Genomic DNA, 26,000 nt, shown 5'->3' on the forward strand with positions numbered 1-26,000 from the left:
CCAAAATCCGAGCCCTCCCATTCAAATATTTAGTTGTAATTAATTGAAGAACTATATTAGATTCAGATTTGACTACTTATCGTAAGTCTCTGAGAGAAAAAATTCGATAAAAAAATAAAACAAAAAATAAATATATTTGGTAGGACCTCCACGTGCTTCAATGACGGTCTGAAGACGCTACAGCATTGACTCCACCAGATTTCGCAGTTCTTCAGGTGTTATATCCTGCCAAGTAGGCTGCAGGCCTTTCTTTAGGCTTGACGCACTGGTTCGTCATATTTCCTCAGCTTCCGGTTTAAAAGCTCCCATGTATGTTCAATATTGCTCAAATCCGGGCTTTACGTGGAATATTCAATTGTGTTCCATAATTCCCGTGTTTCTGGGAATTGTTTATTGAAATTCGGAAAATACCCCAGTTAGTGATTATGATTTGATTATGTGGTATGCTAAGTTTCATCATGATTGGCCTATTTAACGGGAAGTTATAGCCATATGTGTATATATGACCAAGCAGTGCCCGCAGCTGTTGTTGTTATTACTGCACAGGAATACAGACACACACAAACACACACATACACGCATAATTATTCAACACATATGTACCGAGTATTTCAAAGTCGGCACACCCGCCTTTAACTTCTCTACTTGTTTGAAATTGGTCTTCGAGCTTGAATTATTGGGGTTTTAATATTTCTTCACTATGGAAAGTTTGTGTTATTAATGTTGTCCGATCGATTTCAAATTTGGTATCCGTAATCAACAACATATCTACAAATTGGCATTAAACGCTTTTCGAAATATAGAAATATGCAGCAACAATAAATAACAAAGAACGCAAAATATCAAACAGTTGGGGATATCACATAAACACGCTTACACAGTGACACACTCCCAGATACAAACAGAGATGGGCAAAGTCGGTGCATTTTATTGTTCGTGGCACTCACTGCATTGCGTGGACACGAGTGCCGTGTTTCATATTCAAATTTCGTGCGTGTTCGTGTTGACTCAATAAAGCACGAAATGACACGAACGTGAAAATGCGCTAGAAGCAAAAACAACACGACCAAAATATAATTTAATGTTAGGATAGATAGTCTATCTTAAAACATAGTGTTATGTACATATATGTATTTTATTATTGAAAAAAGCATGGGATTTGGAGAGCATATCCAAAAAATAACGAAGTTAATGTTACCCACATTTTTATACAAAAATTAATACTTTTCGAAAAAGTATTATTATGTAAATATATCGGTCCTCAAAATATACACATATACACATGTATACGATCATAAATTAAATATCGACATTCTCCAAATTATTCGATTTACAAAGAAAACTCTTTTGAAACTTTAGACAGTGTCGGAAGAGAAATATCATATCTATATATATAAAACAGTTTGTCCTGACAATTAACGTACAGCCCAAACGGTAAGAGCCAGGAAGCTGAAATTTGCACACAAGATTGCTCTCACAGTTAAAGTGAGCACTAAGAAGGGGCTTTGGAAAATTCGAACTGCATAAGGGGAAAACGGGCTCCAACGTTTGTATCTACAATTTTCATCCGATTAACTCCAAACTTAGTTTGTATACTCTCAACAAGAATACTTTCCTGGGGCCTGAAGTAAGAGCTAGGAGGCTGAAAATTGGACACAAGTTGTTTTTTATGGTGTAGGTGAGTACTATGAAGGGATTTTGGAAAATTCGAGCTCCAGACAGCGCAAATTGAATTTTTATAATCTAGAAAAAAATACAAACAAAACTGCATACTCGGATTTTCGAAATTTGTGGTGGAGCTTGAATTATTGGGGTTTTTGTTATAAATGTTGTCTGGTCGTTTTCAAATTTGGGATCCGTAATCAACATAACTATATCTACAAAATGACGTACGGTTGGAAAAGTAAAGAGAAACAAAAAAACCATGCATGCATATGTACATATGTATGGATGCATTTACATTCGTATGTATGTATGTATGGTATACATTGGACAATCGAACACTTGTTTGATTGTAATTAATACTTTTCTATGATCTTAAATCCAATTTTTAAAACAAATTCAAGTTCTTGGCTCGCACTTCTTTCGTTTTGATCATTTACGCCTGTTAATTCCAAAGGCAAAATGCTAAAAGTTTACAGTTACCGTTGTTGGTCCCACAGCGGAATAAAAACGAAAAATTTCTGAAAATATTTTTTGGGTATAAATACAATTGTTGAGTAACGCTTTGCAGCACTACCTACTTATATTTAAATGTAACAGCCAAACTTAAAATATTCACTAACACAGTCGTGCATTCCCGTACATTCGCATTTTCGCTTCACGCATTAGTATTAGCATGACCGCAGATCCGATCGAACGCACACAGCGCCAGATAAATACAGTCCACTATTAACACAAACTGATAATAAACATAAGTGACAATTTAAAGGCATTGATTTCTAGTATTATTCATTCACAATCAACAATTTTAATAAATAAACACGCCAATTAGAACACATCTTTTTTTTGCGCTTTGTTGAAACCGTGTTAATTTGGCACGCTCGTGAACTGATCGGTGACAGCCCTGGCATTTGCAAATTGGAGAAAACTTTTTGCCAACTTTCGCTTATCATGAAAGTGGTTCTATTTGTTTAAAAATAAAAGTATAAGTATGGACAGCAAAGATCAAGGTATGTAGAATCAATTTCTAAGCCATATCGTGACGTCAATGTATGTATATTCGTGTTATCCAGTATTTTGTGTGTGTCTATTTAGCAGGAATGTATAAAGTAATTGTGTTTTGTGGAGTATTACTTTCGCAGAGCGCGTCAGAGCGTGGAGCTAACAATGTCAATGTCGTAACAAAAGTACACAGATTCATAATTATTAAATCTTCTTTGCCCGTTTTTGCCCAATTTCGCCCGTTTTTGGGCACGTATAAATTATTAACATTTAGAGCACCAACATAGACTCAGAAAACGCATTTAAGTAGTATAGATTGCAGAAAATTAAAGTAAAAGTCGTATATGATTGGATAGAAATTGTTTCGCTAATAACTTTTCTAGAAATGGATCGATTTCAATTAAATTTAAAACAAAGCTAGATAGTTGTAAGTAGAATCCGCGTAAAAAGTTTTGTTTATGTAGCTTTCGAAATATGGACAGTATTGGCCATATTCTGTATTGGAGAGAGAGGGGAGGGGGGAATATTAAAAAAATAAAATAAACTATTTTGTAAACTGAAATGTATTGCACTGGAAAGAATTATTGGCCAGTTTCTGTTTTGATACGATTTTTTTAAATTTAAATTTTATGAATAGAAAACAATGCAATCCCTTTTCAAATATATATTAAGTTATCAACAAATTGGCGTTTCAATTTTTTGGCTATTGTTCATATTTTGCCATTAATGGCATTTCGGAGTAAATTTTTGCGCCTGCACGAAATAAGCTGTGACTCACTGTACATACATATACATATGTTTTTTTAAATTCATTTATTTTTCAGGAGGGAAAATTACAGAGTTTGAGATTAGAGGTAAGGAGTAGGAAATTAAGAAATTATGGACGAATCTGAATCCGGGCGGTAAGGCCGTGGAGCATTGCTTCACCCGGGCGTTGATCCGTTCATAACCGTCCTCGTTGGCGTTCGCGCTCCAATCTGCGAAGCTCACCCATAACGATGTACGCGAAGTCGCAGGCAGCGTTCCAGAAGCGCTCGCCCGCTACCATGCTGTTAGTAAAGTTTGCAGGCGATACCGGTTTCCCTAACACGCTGTTAAGGTAACTTCTTGCCCTCTCAAATCTAGGACACACGAAAGTGACATGATGGGGGTCCTCAACTACTCCTCGCCTGCAAAAGGTGCACTCGGCGCCGTCGTCATGACCAAATCGAAAAAGGTAGTTGCGGAAGCAACCGTGGTCACTTAGGATTTGCGTGAGATGGAACGTCACGAATCCATGTTTTCTTACGACCGCGATATTGGGAATTTGCTGGTGCGTCCAGCGCCCCCCCCCCCCCCCCCCCCGGGGGGGGGAGACGTTCCATCGCCCTTGCCATACCTCAAAGCTATGCTGCCCTGCGCTTGGCCGCACAGCCCTGCGCTGTGGGGTCGTCGCTGTGTCGTTGGCTCTATATAGTATGCTTGCTTCACTTGCGAGCAGGTCAATAGGTACCATACCCGCACTTACTAGGACAGCGTCGTCTGATACAGTCCTAAAATCACAGCACACCCGCAAGCACCTAGACGATATGCTGCTACCATAGGTTTTATGTAGCTCTTGGTGTTCGTGGCTTAGTTCCAGACGGGAGCTCCATACAACATGATCGCCCGTGTGACCCCGCTGAGCAGTAATCTGCTCCCTTTCCTTGGCCCGCGGGTGTTCAACATAATACGCGCTAGTGCTCTCGATGCTGTGGCGGCCTTCTTGCTAGCATAGGCGAGATGCTCCCGGAAGCACAACCTGGTATCTAGCATCACTCCTAGATACATGATGACATGTGCTATCTCGACAGCCTTGCGACTGCTGATGAGTACGGCCTCGGATTTTTGTGGTTCCAGTTCTAACCCCGTTGCGTTAATCCAGTTGTTAATCAACGCCGCGTTGCATTATGGGTTATCGAGCCGGATGTAGTCTAATAAAGCAGCACCCGGCTGCTAAAGTAGCTGCGAATGCACTGGTTAAGATACGCAGGTTAAGATACCCAGACTATTGAGGATGTATCATCAATTGGCTGTTTTGAAGGCGTTCTTCACATCCAACGTGACCACCAGGCAGTATTCCTTGGTTCCACCCTTCCAGCGCGTCCCCGCGATCGCATTCGATGCTATAAGGTGCGTTCCAAAGTAAACATGACTTTTTGAATCTAGCACCCTATATGTCGACTGGTGCGTTAGAATCTCCTATCTTTATCGATTGTTCAGTGAGACTGAGTCTTTCATGACATTTTATCGATTGGAAGTGAAGTTATTGCGTTTTAAGTGTCAGTATGTTTGTGTTATTGGTGCGAAAATGAGCTTCGAACAAAGAGCCAACATTAAATTTTGTTTTAAAATTGATAAAAACTTGAACCGAAACGTTTCAATTGATGGAACAAGTTTATGGCGATGATTGCCTATCCCGTAGCAGAGTGCACGAGTGGTTTCAACGTTTTCAAAGTGGTCGTGAGGACATAAAAGGCGATCAACATGTGGGCCAATCAAAATTCGTGATCACCGAAAATTCCATCGAAACTGTGCGTAAATTCATAATAAATCAGCCGAAATCATCATTGAAATTGATGGAAATGGAATTGAATATCTCCAAAACATCGATTTATCGCATTTTGACCGAACATTTGGGCTTACGAAAGGTGTGTACACGGTTTGTTCCGCACAAATTGACTGACGACCAAAAATTGATCAGAATCGATCGACGCTTGTGACCGATTATTTGACCAAAAATCACATTTTAACCATTAACCACTCGCCGTATTCACCTGATATGGCACCGTGCGACTTCTTCCTTTTCGGAAAAATGTATTTGCCCATGAAAGGAAAGCGTTTTGCAGACGTAGAGGCCATTCAAAAGGCTTGCACCGGCATACTGGCGGCCATACCGGCCAACGAGCTAAAACACTCGTTCGACATGCTTTTGGGTCGTGCCAAAAGCTGTATTGAAGCAGAAGGAGACTATCTCTATATATATAAAACAGTTTGTCCTGACTGACTGATTGGCAATCAACGCACAGCCCAAACGGTATGAGCTAGGAAGCTGAAATTTGGACACAAGATCCCTCTTATAGTGAAAGTGAGCACTAAGAAGGGGTTTCGGAAAATTCGAGCTCCAAAGGGGGGAAAACGAGCTCCAACGTTTGTATGAAAAATCTACAATTTTTATCCGGATTAACTTCAAACTTACTTATACTCTCAAAAAGAATACAAGAAAAACTGTATACTTGGTTTTTCCTGGGGCATGAAAAAGGGGGGGGGGTTTTTCGTGGAAAAATTGAAACACAATCAACACCCCAAAGCCCAAACGGTAAAAGTAAGGAAACTAAAATTGAGGCTCAAGTGTCCTGTCATAATGTAGGTGCTCACTAAGAAGGGTTTGTGGAAAATTCGAGCTCCAAAGGGGGGAAGTCGAGGTCCAAAGTTGGTTTGAAAATTCTGCATTTCTGAATCGATCAACTTTAAATTTGGTTTTTATAATCTATAAAAGAATACAAACAAAACCGCATACTCGGATTTTCGAAATTTGTGTTGGAGCTTGAATTATTAGGGTTTTAATATTTATTCACTATTTCAAATGAAAAGTTTGTGTTATAAATTTAGTCCGATCGATTTAAAATTTGGGTAATGTAATCTACGTAACTAAATCTACAACTTTGCATTCAAGGATTTTCAAAATATGCATTTTACAAAAACAGGCAGAAAAAACAATACAAAATATCAAACAGTTGGGGACAACTAAGTATATATACACACACACACACACATACAAACAGCTGTTCGTGTAGTTGCGTGCAAACGATTGAAATAGCTAAAGCAAAATGTGAGACACTAATGTGTGAATGTCCATACATATGTGCACATCTATGTATGTACGTATGTATCTACATATGTATGTATGTACATTCGTCTTGCACTGACAGAGCAAGAAATGTTAATTAATTGAAAATTATATAATATTTTTAAAAGTAATTATAGCCTGTACCCAAAGGGTGAAAGGCTATACTAGTTTTGTGCGCATGTATGTAACACACAGAAGGAGGCGTGGCAGACCCCACAAAGTGTGTATATTCTTGATCAGGATGAGAAGCCGAGTGGATATAGCCTTGTCCGTCCGTCCGTCCGTCTGTCCGTATGAACGCAAGGATCTCAGAAAGTATAAGAGCTAGAATAACCAAACTTGGTTTTCATATTCTCCTAAGACCGAGAAAGTACGAGTTTGAGTTTTTTTTCCATGCACCCCCCCACTCCCCCGCAATTCGTGTTTTTTCTTATAACTTCCGTAATTCCCGGAATTTTGGTAGGTACATCCAGTTAGTACTAATGTGTCCGTGTGGCAAATTTCATCATGATAGGTCAATTCTGAAGAAAGTTATAGCCATAAGTAAAATCGCTGCTCATGCGCTACCTGCAGCTCTGTCGGCAGCGCTGCCCGCAGCTGTTGTTGTTGTTGCTGCTTTGGTTCAACTTTGTGCTGCATACATACACGCATAGGTACGTGATGTAAATGTATGCTGTTTAAACTGAACATAAACATGTATTCTAATTTAATTTAATTAATTATTTTAATTAATTCATTCATTCATTTTTTTTAAATTTTTTTTTTTTTTAATTTTTCCTTTTTGTGGAGAGTACAGGCTATTTTACTGTCGGGCTTGCTCGACTGTAGCGTTCTATCTTGTTTTTTCTTTGTTTTGTGCATTTGGCATTAGGGTTTTCATTAATAACTTTATGCAGCAACAACAAATATCAAATAGTTGGGGACATCACATACCAACACTCAAACACACAACAAGCAACAGTTCGTGTCTATGTGTGCGGTTCTCTACGTACGGTTGAAAAAGTAAAGAGAAACATACATATGTATGTATGTATGTATGCCTGTGTATGAATATAGCATGTACATATGTACATTCGTATTAATGTATACATTGGGCAATCGAACACAGTTGTTTGATTGTAAAAAAATAATGCTCTAAAAGCAACAACAACTGCAAGTCATTGGCTCGCTCTTCTTCATTCGTTGTGACCATTTAATGTTAATTGCAAAGGCAAAACGCCAAAAGTTTACAGTTACCGTCGCTAGGCAACGACTGCGTAAGCGATAGTAAAGCAGAAACCGAATAACGGAGCTACGCATATTCTGCTTCGCATTGCGGGCAGATGTATGTATGTATATGATTTGTTCTTATTGAACTCAATCAATAATTAGATTTTATTATTTAAATATTCTGCTTATTGCATTCAAACTTCGATATTTTGATGGTATCGGTGGCTTCAACTATCGAAAGTTTTACTCTAGCAAATTGAGATGAGAATTGTCGGTGCTTTTTGATCGTGGCTCATCGCTGCACGGCATTGACACGAGTGCCGTGTTTTATATTCCGAGTTTGTGTATGACCGTATTGACTCAATATGGCACGAAAAGACTCAAATGCGAATTTAAAATTATACCCTTATAATTATTCCCCTTTTTTGCACATAGTCTATCTTAAAACGTTGCGTTATCTCTATATATAAAACAGTTTGTCCTGACTAATTGGTGATCAACGTACAGCCCAAACGCTAAAAGATGAAATTTGGACTCAAGTATCCTTTCATAGTATCCATCATAGTGTAGGAGCATACTAAGAAAGGCTTTTGGAAAATTCTAGCTCCAAGGGGGGGAAAACGAGCTTTAAAAAATATTAGTTATAGTGGTCATGTTCGTTTAACGAAATAGTTTGGCAAGAACAAAAATGTAACGGACTACTGAACAATTTTTTGTCAAGAACAGAAAATGTTCATTTAAATACCTTAAATGTCTTCCTACTGGTAACTTATAAGGTGAAAACATATGGGTAGGTTATGCACACACAAAATAAATACAATTGGAAACATTATATTGAACCGGGTTAAGGCGGGCAATACCTGCTAGTTTTGAATAAAATAAATTGATTTTGCCGAAAAAACCATTTGTTCTGTTTTTTTTTAAGTCCTGTTTACTTTGGAACACACCTTGTATGTCTACCACTTTGCTGATGGCATCAATCGTGGATTTTGCCCTCCGTAACCCGTACTGGTTAGGGGACAGCCCGCCAGCCTCGTTCACTGCAGTCTCCAATCTCGTGCAAACTAGTTTCTCCAGGACTTTACCCAGCGTACTCAGTAAGCAGATTGGCCTATATGAGGAGGGCTCGCCGGGTGGTTTGCCTGGTTTTGCGAGAAGTACCAGGCTCTGGATTTTCCAACAGTCCGGAAACATTCCTCGATTTGGTGTTGCGTCTGGACCTGGTGCCTTCTTATCCTTTAATGAATTCGCTATTGCCAGTATCTCTGTTGCTGTTACCGTCGTTGACGCGAGTGGTAAGGGTCCCACGTTGTCCGATTCTTCCGTTTGCGGCATTGCTGGAAATAGTACTCCAACTATCCAAGAGAGTGCATCGAGTCTTCCTGCATTGATGCACTTCACCACTGACTTGTACACCTTGCCCCAGGGGTCGTGGTCTGCCGAGTCGCATAGCTCGAGGAAGCAGTTTCTTTTGCTTGCCCGTATAGCTCGCTTCAGGGCTCTTCTGCAGCCGCGATACTCTGCTTGGTGGCGAGGGAACGCCTGTGTGCCTCGTAGTATTTGAGAAGTTCGCCTGGCTCGATTGCATGCCCCTCGCAGCTGCGCGATTTCCCCGTTCAAGCAGAAGACTGGATCGTGATGGTGTGAGTTCTGCCTCCTTTTCGACATGCTGGCGTCACATGCATATACATATACATATGTATATGTACATATGCGTGTCTGTAAATTGACTTTGGTCGATTTGATGCAGTAACAACAAATAACAAACAACCCTTAATATCAAACAGTTGGGGACAGCACATACACAAACTCACAGCCATAGCAAATAGTATCGATGGCACTATCGATATTATCGGCAGCTTTTAACAATTGACTCGAACATTCAATTAATTTCTGATTGCTGATGTTTATACCCTGTACCCATAGGGTAAAAAGGGTATATTAGGTTTGTGCAAAATATGTAACATGCAGAAGGAAGCATTGCCGACCCCATAAAGTATATATATTCTGAATCAGCATGACGAGAGAAAACGATCTAGACATGTCCGTCCGTCTGTCTGTCTGGATGAACACAAGGATCTCAGAAACTATAAAAGCTAGAATAACCCAAGTTGGTATCCAGATTCTCTTATGTCCGAGAAAGGACGAGCTTATTTTATTTTTTGGAATTTTCCCCCCTTCCCCCGCTACAGAAGCTACAAAAGCTACATTTGCACACATAATTGATACACAATAGTATACTTTTGTTTCAAATTTCATTTAAATCGGTTAATTCTAAGAAAAGTTATTAGCGAAACAAATTATCTACGGTACAACACCCCAAACTGCACCAACAAGTTCGCTCTTCTTCTTCCTCTTTTTGCTTCTGCTATGGGCGCATATAACTCAGTGACGGAAATTAACCTGGGTTCAGGGTATTTCACTGTCAGGCTTGCTCGACTGTAGCGTTTTCTTTTGTTTTTATACTCTGTACATGAAATGTACAAGAGTAGAGTAAGTTTGCGCGTGCTGATGATTTAACAAGATGTTATAGCCTTAAATATAGCGCTGCAAACATGTTTACACATACACGAATAGACGCGCATAGACATTCGTACACTCACATAGACGCAATTGCTTTGTATATGTGCAATTATACACCTTTTAAGTGAGTTCGAATACCGAGAGAGGTAAAATCGAACGAAATATCTTTTTTAATTTTCTTAATTTTTATACCCTGTACCCGTAGGGTAAACAGAGTATATTAGGTTTGTGCAAAGTATGTAACATACAGAAGGAAGCATCTCCGACCCCATAAAGTATATATATTCTTGATCAGCATGACGAGAGAAATCGATCTAGACATGTCCGTCCGTCTGTCCGTCCGTCCGTCTGGATGAACGCGAGGATCTCAAAAACTATAAAAGCTAGAATAACCAAAGTTGGCATCCAGATTCTCCTAGGTTCGAGTAAGGACGAGTTTATTTTTTTTTTTTTTAATTTTCCCCCCCTTCCCCCGCTACAGAATTTCGTCAATAGCGTCCACATTTCAATTGGTATCTAAACCAAACTTTGCACACACAATTCATATATAATTGTCTACTGGTGTTTAAAATTGTATTCAATTCGGTCAATTCTAAGAAAAGTTACACTGTCGGGCTTGCTCGACTGTAGCGTTCTCTCTTGTTTTAATTTTCTTTAATTATTCTAAACATATGTACAGAGTATTTCAAAGTCGGGACACCAACTTTAGCTTTTTTACTTGTTTAAGTGGATAAACCATTGTTTTTAATACAAATAATTTGTTGTAATTGTTCTCAATAAATTATAAAATGTTTTTATATAAATCTTCTTTTTATTGCATTCAAACTTCGATGGAACTATTTATAGTATCGGTGGATTCAACTGTCGATAGTTTTGATGCTCTAGCACATAGAGCATCCGACACATGCCCATCTCTAGCAGCTCAGCTGATTGCACATTTACAGCGATTTACAGTTTTAGTGTGAAATGGTTTCGTCGTAACGACGCTACAAATGTAATCTTACAGTCATTTTGCGTTAAGATTATTTTGTGAATGTATTCTTGCGATTTACAAAAGCAGAAGTACACCTTTTACATTCACAACAATCATATTTTGCATTGAAGACAGATATGAATGTTGAATTGCAAAATTGAATACATACCTATGCATACGCATACATATGTATGTATGTACATAGGTAGATAGCGCCTGCATGAAAAATTAAAATTTATACATATCAGCGTTGCCGGACGTTCCAATTATGGCGGAACGTCTTTAGGTCTTGCCCGTATTTGCTGGGCTAAGTAAAATGTGCTTATAATTATAAGTTTATTTACTATATGATATTCTTCTTTCGACGCTCTCTAAAGTTTTTTAAAGAGTTCATTTTCCAAATAGCAAATATAGTACTGCTATGTATGGTTATACGTACATACCTACATATGTACATATCTTCGTTACGCACCTGGTTCCCGGTTTTGGAAAATTCGAACGCCAAAGGGGGGAAAACGGGCTCTAACGTTTGTATGAAAAATCTACAATTTTCATCCAATTAACTTCAAACTTTGTTTGTATACTCTCAAAAAGAATACAAGAAAAACTGTATACTTGGTTTTTCCTGGGGCATGAAAAAAGGGGGGGGGGGGGGGGGTTTTCGTGGAAAAATTGAAACACAATCAACACCCCAAAGCCCAAACGGTAAAAGTAAGGAAACTAAAATTGAGGCTCAAGTGTCCTGTCATAATGTAGGTGCTCACTAAGAAGGGTTTGTGGAAAATTCGAGCTCCAAAGGGGGGAAGTCGAGGTCCAAAGTTGGTTTGAAAATTCTGCATTTCTGAATCGATCAACTTTAAATTTGGTTTTTATAATCTATAAAAGAATACAAACAAAACCGCATACTCGGATTTTCGAAATTTGTGTTGGAGCTTGAATTATTAGGGTTTTAATATTTATTCACTATTTCAAATGAAAAGTTTGTGTTATAAATTTAGTCCGATCGATTTAAAATTTGGGTAATGTAATCTACGTAACTAAATCTACAACTTTGCATTCAAGGATTTTCAAAATATGCATTTTACAAAAACAGGCAGAAAAAACAATACAAAATATCAAACAGTTGGGGACAACTAAGTATATATACACACACACACACACATACAAACAGCTGTTCGTGTAGTTGCGTGCAAACGATTGAAATAGCTAAAGCAAAATGTGAGACACTAATGTGTGAATGTCCATACATATGTGCACATCTATGTATGTACGTATGTATCTACATATGTATGTATGTACATTCGTCTTGCACTGACAGAGCAAGAAATGTTAATTAATTGAAAATTATATAATATTTTTAAAAGTAATTATAGCCTGTACCCAAAGGGTGAAAGGCTATACTAGTTTTGTGCGCATGTATGTAACACACAGAAGGAGGCGTGGCAGACCCCACAAAGTGTATATATTCTTGATCAGGATGAGAAGCCGAGTGGATATAGCCTTGACCGTCCGTCCGTCTGTCCGTATGAACGCAAGGATCTCAGAAAGTATAAGAGCTAGAATAACCAAACTTGGTTTTCATATTCTCCTAAGACCGAGAAAGTACGAGTTTGAGTTTTTTTTCGATGCACCCCCCCACTCCCCCGCAATTCGTGTTTTTTCTTATAACTTCCGTAATTCCCGGAATTTTGGTAGGTACATCCAGTTAGTACTAATGTGTCCGTGTGGCAAATTTCATCATGATAGGTCAATTCTGAAGAAAGTTATAGCCATAAGTAAAATCGCTGCTCATGCGCTACCTGCAGCTCTGTCGGCAGCGCTGCCCGCAGCTGTTGTTGTTGTTGCTGCTTTGGTTCAACTTTGTGCTGCATACATACACGCATAGGTACGTGATGTAAATGTATGCTGTTTAAACTGAACATAAACATGTATTCTAATTTAATTTAATTAATTATTTTAATTAATTCATTCATTTTTTAAAAAATTTTTTTTTTTTAATTTTTCCTTTTTGTGGAGAGTACAGGCTATTTTACTGTCGGGCTTGCTCGACTGTAGCGTTCTATCTTGTTTTTTCTTTGTTTTGTGCATTTGGCATTAGGGTTTTCATTAATAACTTTATGCAGCAACAACAAATATCAAATAGTTGGGGACATCACATACCAACACTCAAACACACAACAAGCAACAGTTCGTGTCTATGTGTGCGGTTCTCTACGTACGGTTGAAAAAGTAAAGAGAAACATACATATGTATGTATGTATGTATGCCTGTGTATGAATATAGCATGTACATATGTACATTCGTATTAATGTATACATTGGGCAATCGAACACAGTTGTTTGATTGTAAAAAAATAATGCTCTAAAAGCAACAACAACTGCAAGTCATTGGCTCGCTCTTCTTCATTCGTTGTGACCATTTAATGTTAATTGCAAAGGCAAAACGCCAAAAGTTTACAGTTACCGTCGCTAGGCAACGACTGCGTAAGCGATAGTAAAGCAGAAACCGAATAACGGAGCTACGCATATTCTGCTTCGCATTGCGGGCAGATGTATGTATGTATATGATTTGTTCTTATTGAACTCAATCAATAATTAGATTTTATTATTTAAATATTCTGCTTATTGCATTCAAACTTCGATATTTTGATGGTATCGGTGGCTTCAACTATCGAAAGTTTTACTCTAGCAAATTGAGATGAGAATTGTCGGTGCTTTTTGATCGTGGCTCATCGCTGCACGGCATTGACACGAGTGCCGTGTTTTATATTCCGAGTTTGTGTATGACCGTATTGACTCAATATGGCACGAAAAGACTCAAATGTGAATTTAAAATTATACCCTTATAATTATTCCCCTTTTTTGCACATAGTCTATCTTAAAACGTTGCGTTATCTCTATATATAAAACAGTTTGTCCTGACTAATTGGTGATCAACGTACAGCCCAAACGCTAAAAGATGAAATTTGGACTCAAGTATCCTTTCATAGTATCCATCATAGTGTAGGAGCATACTAAGAAAGGCTTTTGGAAAATTCTAGCTCCAAGGGGGGGAAAACGAGCTTTAAAAAATATTAGTTATAGTGGTCATGTTCGTTTAACGAAATAGTTTGGCAAGAACAAAAATGTAACGGACTACTGAACAATTTTTTGTCAAGAACAGAAAATGTTCATTTAAATACCTTAAATGTCTTCCTACTGGTAACTTATAAGGTGAAAACATATGGGTAGGTTATGCACACACAAAATAAATACAATTGGAAACATTATATTGAGCCGGGTTAAGACGGGCAATACCTGCTAGTTTTGAATAAAATAAATTGATTTTGCCGAAAAAACCATTTGTTCTGTTTTTTTTTAAGTCCTGTTTACTTTGGAACACACCTTGTATGTCTACCACTTTGCTGATGGCATCAATCGTGGATTTTGCCCTCCGAAACCCGTACTGGTTAGGGGACAGCCCGCCAGCCTCGTTCACTGCAGTCTCCAATCTCGTGCAAACTAGTTTCTCCAGGACTTTACCCAGCGTACTCAGTAAGCAGATTGGCCTATATGAGGAGGGCTCGCCGGGTGGTTTGCCTGGTTTTGCGAGAAGTACCAGGCTCTGGATTTTCCAACAGTCCGGAAACATTCCTCGATTTGGTGTTGCGTCTGGACCTGGTGCCTTCTTATCCTTTAATGAATTCGCTATTGCCAGTATCTCTGTTGCTGTTACCGTCGTTGACGCGAGTGGTAAGGGTCCCACGTTGTCCGATTCTTCCGTTTGCGGCATTGCTGGAAATAGTACTCCAACTATCCAAGAGAGTGCATCGAGTCTTCCTGCATTGATGCACTTCACCACTGACTTGTACACCTTGCCCCAGGGGTCGTGGTCTGCCGAGTCGCATAGCTCGAGGAAGCAGTTTCTTTTGCTTGCCCGTATAGCTCGCTTCAGGGCTCTTCTGCAGCCGCGATACTCTGCTTGGTGGCGAGGGAACGCCTGTGTGCCTCGTAGTATTTGAGAAGTTCGCCTGGCTCGATTGCATGCCCCTCGCAGCTGCGCGATTTCCCCGTTCAAGCAGAAGACTGGATCGTGATGGTGTGAGTTCTGCCTCCTTTTCGACATGCTGGCGTCACATGCATATACATATACATATGTATATGTACATATGCGTGTCTGTAAATTGACTTTGGTCGATTTGATGCAGTAACAACAAATAACAAACAACCCTTAATATCAAACAGTTGGGGACAGCACATACACAAACTCACAGCCATAGCAAATAGTATCGATGGCACTATCGATATTATCGGCAGCTTTTAACAATTGACTCGAACATTCAATTAATTTCTGATTGCTGATGTTTATACCCTGTACCCATAGGGTAAAAAGGGTATATTAGGTTTGTGCAAAATATGTAACATGCAGAAGGAAGCATTGCCGACCCCATAAAGTATATATATTCTGAATCAGCATGACGAGAGAAAACGATCTAGACATGTCCGTCCGTCTGTCTGTCTGGATGAACACAAGGATCTCAGAAACTATAAAAGCTAGAATAACCCAAGTTGGTATCCAGATTCTCTTATGTCCGAGAAAGGACGAGCTTATTTTATTTTTTGGAATTTTCCCCCCTTCCCCCGCTACAGAAGCTACAAAAGCTACATTTGCACACATAATTGATACACAATAGTATACTTTTGTTTCAAATTTCATTTAAATCGGTTAATTCTAAGAAAAGTTATTAGCGAAACAAATTATCTACGGTACAACACCCCAAACTGCACCAACAAGTTCGCTCTTCTTCTTCCTCTTTTTGCTTCTGCTATGGGCGCATATAACTCAGTGACGGAAATTAACCTGGGTTCAGGGTATTTCACTGTCAGGCTTGCTCGACTGTAGCGTTTTCTTTTGTTTTTATACTCTGTACATGAAATGTACAAGAGTAGAGTAAGTTTGCGCGTGCTGATGATTTAACAAGATGTTATAGCCTTAAATATAGCGCTGCAAACATGTTTACACATACACGAATAGACGCGCATAGACATTCGTACACTCACATAGACGCAATTGCTTTGTATATGTGCAATTATACACCTTTTAAGTGAGTTCGAATACCGAGAGAGGTAAAATCGAACGAAATATCTTTTTTAATTTTCTTAATTTTTATACCCTGTACCCGTAGGGTAAACAGAGTATATTAGGTTTGTGCAAAGTATGTAACATACAGAAGGAAGCATCTCCGACCCCATAAAGTATATATATTCTTGATCAGCATGACGAGAGAAATCGATCTAGACATGTCCGTCCGTCTGTCCGTCCGTCCGTCTGGATGAACGCGAGGATCTCAAAAACTATAAAAGCTAGAATAACCAAAGTTGGCATCCAGATTCTCCTAGGTTCGAGTAAGGACGAGTTTATTTTTTTTTTTTTTAATTTTCCCCCCCTTCCCCCGCTACAGAATTTCGTCAATAGCGTCCACATTTCAATTGGTATCTAAACCAAACTTTGCACACACAATTCATATATAATTGTCTACTGGTGTTTAAAATTGTATTCAATTCGGTCAATTCTAAGAAAAGTTACACTGTCGGGCTTGCTCGACTGTAGCGTTCTCTCTTGTTTTAATTTTCTTTAATTATTCTAAACATATGTACAGAGTATTTCAAAGTCGGGACACCAACTTTAGCTTTTTTACTTGTTTAAGTGGATAAACCATTGTTTTTAATACAAATAATTTGTTGTAATTGTTCTCAATAAATTATAAAATGTTTTTATATAAATCTTCTTTTTATTGCATTCAAACTTCGATGGAACTATTTATAGTATCGGTGGATTCAACTGTCGATAGTTTTGATGCTCTAGCACATAGAGCATCCGACACATGCCCATCTCTAGCAGCTCAGCTGATTGCACATTTACAGCGATTTACAGTTTTAGTGTGAAATGGTTTCGTCGTAACGACGCTACAAATGTAATCTTACAGTCATTTTGCGTTAAGATTATTTTGTGAATGTATTCTTGCGATTTACAAAAGCAGAAGTACACCTTTTACATTCACAACAATCATATTTTGCATTGAAGACAGATATGAATGTTGAATTGCAAAATTGAATACATACCTATGCATACGCATACATATGTATGTATGTACATAGGTAGATAGCGCCTGCATGAAAAATTAAAATTTATACATATCAGCGTTGCCGGACGTTCCAATTATGGCGGAACGTCTTTAGGTCTTGCCCGTATTTGCTGGGCTAAGTAAAATGTGCTTATAATTATAAGTTTATTTACTATATGATATTCTTCTTTCGACGCTCTCTAAAGTTTTTTAAAGAGTTCATTTTCCAAATAGCAAATATAGTACTGCTATGTATGGTTATACGTACATACCTACATATGTACATATCTTCGTTACGCACCTGGCGCATGCCAGTCCTAACTTAACTGTGTGCTTCCTCAGCACGTTGTACGCACGGTCGAGTTATCCCCGAAAAGTCCGACGCTGGACATTTAATTTTGATTTATAAATCGGGACGTCCCGCCAAAATTGGAGCGTGCTAGAGATGGACATGTGTCGGATGCTCTATGTGCTAGAGCATCAAAACTATCGATAGTTGAATCCGTCGATACAATCAATAATTCCATCGAAGTTTGAATGCAATTAACAGAAAATTTAAATAATAACATCTTATAATTTATTAAGATCAATTAAAACAAATCATATACAAACATACATATGTACATCTGCCCGCAACGTGAAGAAGAATATGCGTAGGTCCACTTTCGGTTTTTGCTTTACCATCGCTTACGCAGTCGTTGCCTAGCGACGGTAACTGTAAACTTTTGACATTTTGCCTTTGAATTTAACAGGCGTAAATGATCAAAACGAAAGATGAAGCGCGAGCCAATGACTTGCAGTAGTTGTTGTTTTTAGTTTTAAAAATTTGATTTAAAACCATAGAAAATTATTTATTACAATCAAACAACAATGTATACATACATACGAATGTACATACATGCTATATATGTACGTACACAGGCATACATACATACATATGTGTGTACATATGCATGCATGTTTCTTTTTACTTTTTCATACATAGACACGAACTGTTGATGTTCTGTGTGTGAGTGATGATGTCCCCAACTATTTGATATTTGCGTTCTTCGTAATTTGTTGTTGCTGCATAAAGTTACTAATGAAAACCGTAATCCCAAATGTACTAAACAAAGAAAAAATTACTTTGAAAAATGTTAAATAATTTTTAATTAAATAACATTTCTTGCTCTGTCAGTGCAAGACGAATGAACATACATACATACATAGATGTGTACATGTACATAGATGTGTACATATGTATGTGTGTACATTCACACATTAGTGTCTCACATTTTGCTTTGGCTATTTCAATCGTTTGCACGCAACTACACGAACAGCTGCTTGTATGTGGGTGTGTGTGTATATGTATACTTAGTTGTCCCCAACTGTTTGATATTTTGTATTGCTTGTTCTGCCTGCATTTGTAAAATGCATATTTTGAAAATCCTTGAACGCAAAGTTGTAGATTTAGTTACGTAGATTACAGTCCCCAAATTTGAAATCGATCGGAAAAATTTATAACACAACCTTTCATTTGAAATAGTGAATAAATATTAAAACCCCAATAGTTCAAGCTCCACCACAAATTTCGAAAATCCGAGTATGCAGTTTTGTTTGTATTCTATTATATATTATAAAAATCAAATTTAAAGTTGATCGGTGCAGAAATGCAGAATATTCAAGCAAACTTTGGAGCTCGTTTCCCCCCTTTGGAGCTAAAATTTTCCAAAATCCCTTCTTAGTGGGCACCTACACTATGAAAGGATACTTGAGTCCAAATTTCAGCTTCCTAGCTTTTACCGTTTGGGCAGTACGTTGATCACCAATCAGTCAGTCAGGACAAACTGTTTTATATATATAAAGATGTACATATGTGCAAAGATTTCCTCTCCGAAACCATCCAATTGAAACTGGTGCACCCCAAGGGAGTGTACTTGGACCGACACTGTATATCATATACACAGCAGATATACCGACAGTCATACAACAATTTCGACATTTGCTGATGATACTGCCATTCTAAGTCGCTCCAACAAGAGCTACAGAACTCTTATCATCCCACCTCGTGGCCATAGAAGAATGGCTAGCAGACTGGCGCATACATGCAGTTCTCAAAACAATTTGGACATATAGCTCTGAACTATGGGGAAACACCAATCGAGAAATCTCAATCGATGATACTGAGAACCATCACTGGGGCACCCAGGTACATTCGGAGTGAAAATATCCGGGAAGATTTAAATTTGGGATCTGTTAAAGATGAAATCGCTAAGGTAAAAGCAAAGTACCAGCTTAGGCTTTGGAACCATCAAAATAGACTTGCGCAGAATTCAACTTGGCAGGCTCCGGCGAAGAGACGTCCAACCAAGCAATAACAGCAATAACAATTAGGGCCGTAATTTAAATATTTAATTGTAAGACCGTAGTAAGTCTTCGAGAGAGAAGATTCGATAAATAAAAAAAAACTTCAAAAAAAATGTAAACAAATTATCAACGTGACAAGACGAGTCGATCTATGTCTTTCTGTCCGTCCGTCCGTATTAACGCCTGGATCTCAGAGACTGAAGGAGCTAGAGACACCAAGTTTTGCACAATGATCCCTTGTATGTGTAGGCTGTGCAAATTTGTTTTATTTTTTTTATTATTTTCCCCCCACTTCCCCTCTATGGGGGTTTTCCCGATTTTCCGTTCGTATAGTCACTTATATCTCGGAGACTATGACACCTAGGAACACCAAATTATATTCCCAGATGCCTTATGTGAATGTGCTGAAATTCTGTATTTTGAAATTTCCATCCCTCCCCTCTCTCTACCCTAATTAGCGATTTGCCATAACTCCCATATTTCTTGGAATTTTAAATTCAAATTTGACAAGAACCTCCAGTTAGTGATTATAAGTATGCTATGTTTCATTATGAAAGACCGATTTAACAGGATGTTATAGCTATATATTTATACAGTCACTACACGAGATACCCACAGACACTCACACAAACATGCATAGACTCGCATAGAAGCAATTTGTGTGTCAGTGTGCAGTAATATACCTTTATATGAGTTCGAATACCAAGTTTTAAATTTCTATAATTATTCTTTACATATGTACCGATATTTCAAAGTCGTGAAACCCGACTTTAGCTTCTCCACCTGTTAATAAAAGCGATGATATCAACAACATTTTACATACGGTACATATATTTAAGCTTTTTTTGTGTTTATTAAAAATTAGTGTGATTTTTTACTTTTCGATAACTTAGTGTTGTATTATTAATATCATCTTTTTGTTACATGTTTACAGGCTGTTTGCTCCCGACATGGCTTGGCAATTGGAGCAAAGACTATATTAATTACCAAAACTGTAATGGCCATTACCGCACCACTTTCGTATCCGACCTCTCGGGTTCTTGATATATTGTTAGGGGAAGAAATTGGAAATGTCTACAATCGCGAACGTTTAAAAGAACTTGTTCGTGTAAGTATTTTCATTTATAGGGGTATAGCTACATATAAAATTCGTATTTTCTTATAATATAGGTTACTAACGACATAAATGACTTGGACAAAAACGAAGTAAACATCATATCCGGTGCATTAGAATTGCGAAAAAAAACTGTTGCCGATGTAATGACTCATATTGATGATGCATTTATGCTTTCCTTGGATGCTGTGCTTGACTTTGAAACTGTGTCTGAAATTATGAACTCGGGCTATTCTCGAATCCCTGTGTATGACGGTGATAGAAAAAATATTGTCACCTTGCTTTATATAAAAGACTTAGCATTTGTCGACACCGATGACAATACACCATTGAAAACACTATGTGAATTCTACCAAAATCCTGTTCATTTCGTGTTTGAGGACTATACGCTGGACATTATGTTTAATCAATTTAAGGAGGGTACGATTGGCCACATAGCATTTGTACACCGAGTAAACAATGAGGGCGATGGTGATCCGTTTTATGAAACAGTTGGTCTTGTGACACTGGAAGATGTTATTGAGGAGCTTATTCAAGCCGAAATTGTTGACGAAACTGATGTATTTGTGGATAACCGTACAAAAACTCGTCGTAGTCGTTATAAGAAAGCAGACTTCTCTGCATTTGCTGAGCGGCGCGAGGCTCAAGCTGTACGCATTTCACCACAATTAACTTTGGCTACATTCCAGTACTTAAGCACAGGTACAGAATAATTGATTTAAAATTATATACAATTTCACTTTTTCGCCTACATATTTGCAGCGGTTGATGCCTTTAAAAAAGATGTCGTTTCGGAACCTATTTTGCGGCGATTACTTAACCAAGATGTTTTTCACAATATAAAAGCAAAGGGAAAAAGTAAAGTTGACCCAAGCCTGATTATATTTACACAAGGCAAAGCCGTCGATTTTTTTGTACTTATATTGGAGGGTCGCGTAGAAGTGACTATCGGCAAAGAGGGACTTCTCTTTGAGAGTGGTCCTTTTACTTACTTTGGAACTCAAGCTTTGGTACCAAATGTAGTTGTTGGTAAGTTGATAGTAAAGCCAGACCACCAGACCGACGAATTGAACAGCAATACATTTTTTATAAATAATAAAGTATACTCGTATATAAAAGCGAACAAGAGAGAACGCTACAGTCGAGCAAGCCCGACAGTGTAATACCCTGTACCCAGGTAAACTTCCGTCACTGAGGAAGAAGAAGCGCGAACTTGTTGCTGCAGTTTGGGAGGGTTGTACTGGCGAGAATTTGTTTTGCTAATAACTTTTCTTAGAATTGACCGAATTGAATTTAATTTTTAACAACAGTAGACAATTGTATATAAATTATGTGTGCAAAGTTTGGTTTAGGTAGCATTTGAAATGTGGACGCTATTGACGAAATTCTGTAGCGGGGGAAGGGGGGGAAAATTAAAAAAAAAAAAAAATAAATAAACTCGTCCTTTCTCGGACCTAGGAGAATCTTGATGCCAACTTTGGTTATTCTAGCTTTTATAGTTTCTGAGATCCTTGCGTTCATCCAGACGGACAGACGGACGGACATGTCTAGATCGATTTCTCTCGTCATGCTGATTCAGAATATATATACTTTATGGGGTCGGAGATGCTTCCTTCTGCATGTTACATACTTTGCACAAACCTAATATACCCTTTTTACAGGGTATAAAAAAACCATGTACGTACGTCTTTCTCGATAAACGCTCCTACATAGTTTTGTCAAAAATATCCAGTATTTAACATAAATCCAAATTATGCAAACGTCATTTTTATGATATCTATTCTCTGTTTTAAATTTTATCCAAATCGGTTAATGCCAGGAAAAACTGCTTGTATAATTTTACGCCAGTATTATTCTCACTAAGCTGTGTTTGGGGCCTGGCATAGCTCAACGAGCTGGCAAGAATCCCACAATGTTAGTTCGTTCCTTGAGTAGGCACTTGGTTCGAATCATTCCACAACCATCATGACAGAAGCATGATTAAAAATTTTATAATTGTCCTACCTAGAACAGATCTTAAATAATGATTAAAGAGAAAGATAGTAAAAACTAAGCTGTGCAGCATTTTTCGTTTTAGTTTTCATTTTCAGCTCAGAATATTTATTGATCGCGTATATTAGGCTTGTGGGGTGAAAATGTAACAAAAATGTAACATGGAGAATGAAGTTTTGCAGACCTCACAAAGTATATAAATTCTTGATCGCATAACAAAACGAGGCGATTTAGCCCTGTCTGTTCGTTTGAGCAGTTGGTCTTGTGACACTGGAAAATGTTATTGAGGAGCTTATTTAAACCGAAATAGCAAAGACTATAAGAACTAGAACATTGCACACATATGCCTTTTATGGCGTACACATAGTGCAAGTTTTTTTTTGGTATAGTCTATCTGTACATGAAATGTACAAGAGTGTATTAGGATTGCGGAGGGAGAAAAATGTAACAGGCAGAAGGAGGCGTGGCAGACCCAACAACAAACTAGATCTCGGAGACTATAAGAGATAGTGATAACAAATTTTGCAAACAGATGCCTTATATGTTTACTCATTACAGTTGTATGTATTTTAAAATTTTCCTTCTTCCCCCATACCTCCTCTATTAATGATTTTTAATACCTCTAGTAATCTTTTGAATTTTAAAATAACGTTTGGATGTCACGTCCAATTAGTGCTTGGTATGTCAGTACAGAGCATGCAAAGTCGGGGCGCCCGACTTTAACTTTTCAACTTGCTCATTCTATAAGTAATTTCGTCGATCTGGAGTACCGGCCATAAAAAAAAAATAAACAAGATATTTAAATGTATTTATTTTTGTTAGATTCGCCGACTCAAATGGGATCCTTACAGTCTTTAAACATGGACTCAAAAATAAGACAAACTTTTGTACCGGATTACTCTGTTCGTGCTACAACAGACGTTATATACATCGCCATTAAGCGCAGTCTTTACCTTACCGCTAAAAAGGCAACATTATTAGAAAAAACTCGCAAATCTGGTACTTTTTCTAGTGAAACATTTGATGATGAGGTGGAGCGTTTGTTGCATTCGATTACTGAAGATGAAAAACCGCGATTTTTGACAGCAAGTCTTAGTACGAAACGTTTGTCTAAACCAAATAGAAGTGTAACATCATCTCCCACAATTAATGATGTATCTCATGATGACAAAAGCAACAGCGTTAGTGGCCCAGCCCACCTAGATCGACCCGGTAATCCTGAACATACAGAAGACGCCTCTTTAAGTAGTCTTGTTACTTCGGACGCTGTCAATGATCTTCAAAATGGAGAGAACGATGACAGGGAAGTAACTGCAGCTTCCACACCGCTTTTACCAAAGCCTGATGGCGCCAACGAGTCCAACCAGAATAAACCACTCTAACAAGAATATCCACTTTCTATTATTCGTATGTATACGTATACCAACCAATACCTGTTTGCTGCAAATCAATTTTCAGTAGCAACCGAAAATGTAATTTAATCTTCATTTTCTTGAGTACTTTTATTTTCTCCTGTGTTTTTAGTTCATAATTTGTAATTTGTTTAATTCTTATTTAAAAAAATTGTTAATTTAGAATTGTTTATATATACAACATTTAAAATTGTTGTATATTTGTGGTATGCCGTATTATTCGTCTTTTTATATCTTCCATATACATTTTGTTTACCTCAGTGCGTAAAGAATAAATACGTTAAATAAAACCCAATGTACTTAAAAAGTGAATTGAAGCATCACTTTTAGAATCCGTACCTAAAAATACTTTTTATTTAAAATTCAAAACGAAGTTAAAAAACAAACATCTCACATCTTACAGTTGTTATATTTGCATATATTTCATATGTATAACCTAACTACAATTAATTGGTATAGCGAGATTTTTATTGATTTTTTCAATGGCTTATATTTATGTTTTGGTAATGATTGCACATACATGTTTGTACTTTTAAAATGGACATTTAAATACTTTTAATTTAATATCAAAACATGCAGGTTTCACATTAATAAAAAAAAAAGCAAAATACGAATTTAAATAAGTCAACATTCTAAATACACAAAATATATTTGGCTATTATTAATTGATACGGCAACATTATTTTTATACTCTGTACATGAAATGTAACTCCCGTAATTCCTGGAATTTTTCATTGAAATTCGAAAATAGCTCCAGTTAGAGATTGAGTCTGTATGCTAAGTTTTATAATGATAGATCAATTTAACGGGAAGTTAAACCCATATATGTATGAATGACCAAGCTGTGACCACAGTTGTTGTTGTTGTTACGGCTGTTATACACAGCCACGCACAAACACATAAACGCATAATTATTCTACACATACATATGTACAGAGTATTTTTATAGAATTTTTAGAATTATAAATGAAAATTAAATTTGGGCAACAGCTATGTCGGGTGTCCCGACTTTGAAATACTTTGTACATATGCTTAGCATAAATATAGAAATTAAAAAAATTAAGAAAAAAGGGTGTATAATTGCACATATACAAAGCAATTGCGTCTATGTGAGTGTACGAATGTCTATGCGCGTCTATTCGTGTAAACATGTTTGCAGTCAATCAATAACTTCTTGTTAAATCGGTCTATCATAGTGAAACTTGGCATACGGACACATAATCACTAACTGCAAAATTTAAGTTTGAGAAATTCCAGGAATTACGGTAGTTACGATTTGCGGTGGAGAGGGCGGAGGGAGGGGAATTCCAAAATACACATTTTCTGCGTATTAACATTAGTCATCTTGGTGTCCCTAGGTCTTATAGTCTCCGAGATATAGGCGATTATACGAAAATAGGGAAAACCCCCATAGGGGGGAAGTGGGGGAGGAAAATAAAAAAAAAATAAAACAAACTTGCACAGCGTACACACATAACGCATCTTTGTGCAAAGTTTGGACTCTCTACCTCTTATAGTCTCTGAGATCTAGGTGTTCATACGGACAGACGGACGGACAGACAGACAGATCTTTGTGCAAAGTTTGGTGTCTCTACCTCTTATAGTCTCTGAGATCTAGGTGTTCATACGGACAGACGGACGGACGGATAGACAGACAGACAGATCTTTGTGCAAAGTTTGGTGTCTCTACCTCTAATAGTCTCTGAGATCTAGGTGTTCATACGGACAGACGGACGGACAGACAGACAGATCTTTGTGCAAAGTTTGGTGTCTCTACCTCTTATAGTCTCTGAGAT

The 26,000-nt window shown here is 37.7% G+C and overlaps 1 protein-coding gene across 1 annotated transcript in view; it reads left to right on the top strand.

Annotated features, from left to right (window-relative positions):
• Window positions 1-24,542, top strand: part of LOC115633456 (metal transporter CNNM4) — a 60,999-nt gene extending 36,457 nt beyond the window's left edge. The window contains exons 5-8 of the mRNA XM_030530911.1: window positions 20,621-20,794; window positions 20,857-21,502; window positions 21,563-21,829; window positions 23,615-24,542. Coding sequence (XP_030386771.1) covers window positions 20,621-20,794; window positions 20,857-21,502; window positions 21,563-21,829; window positions 23,615-24,174 — 1,647 coding nt within the window. The 3' untranslated portion in view covers window positions 24,175-24,542. The remainder of the gene's footprint in view (window positions 1-20,620; window positions 20,795-20,856; window positions 21,503-21,562; window positions 21,830-23,614) is intronic.
• Window positions 24,543-26,000: the final 1,458 nt, after the last annotated feature.

This window comes from Scaptodrosophila lebanonensis, unplaced genomic scaffold (assembly GCF_003285725.1).
Source record: "Scaptodrosophila lebanonensis strain 11010-0011.00,11010-0021.00 unplaced genomic scaffold, SlebRS2 tig00001423-arrow-arrow-pilon, whole genome shotgun sequence".
NCBI lineage: Eukaryota > Metazoa > Arthropoda > Insecta > Diptera > Drosophilidae > Scaptodrosophila > Scaptodrosophila lebanonensis.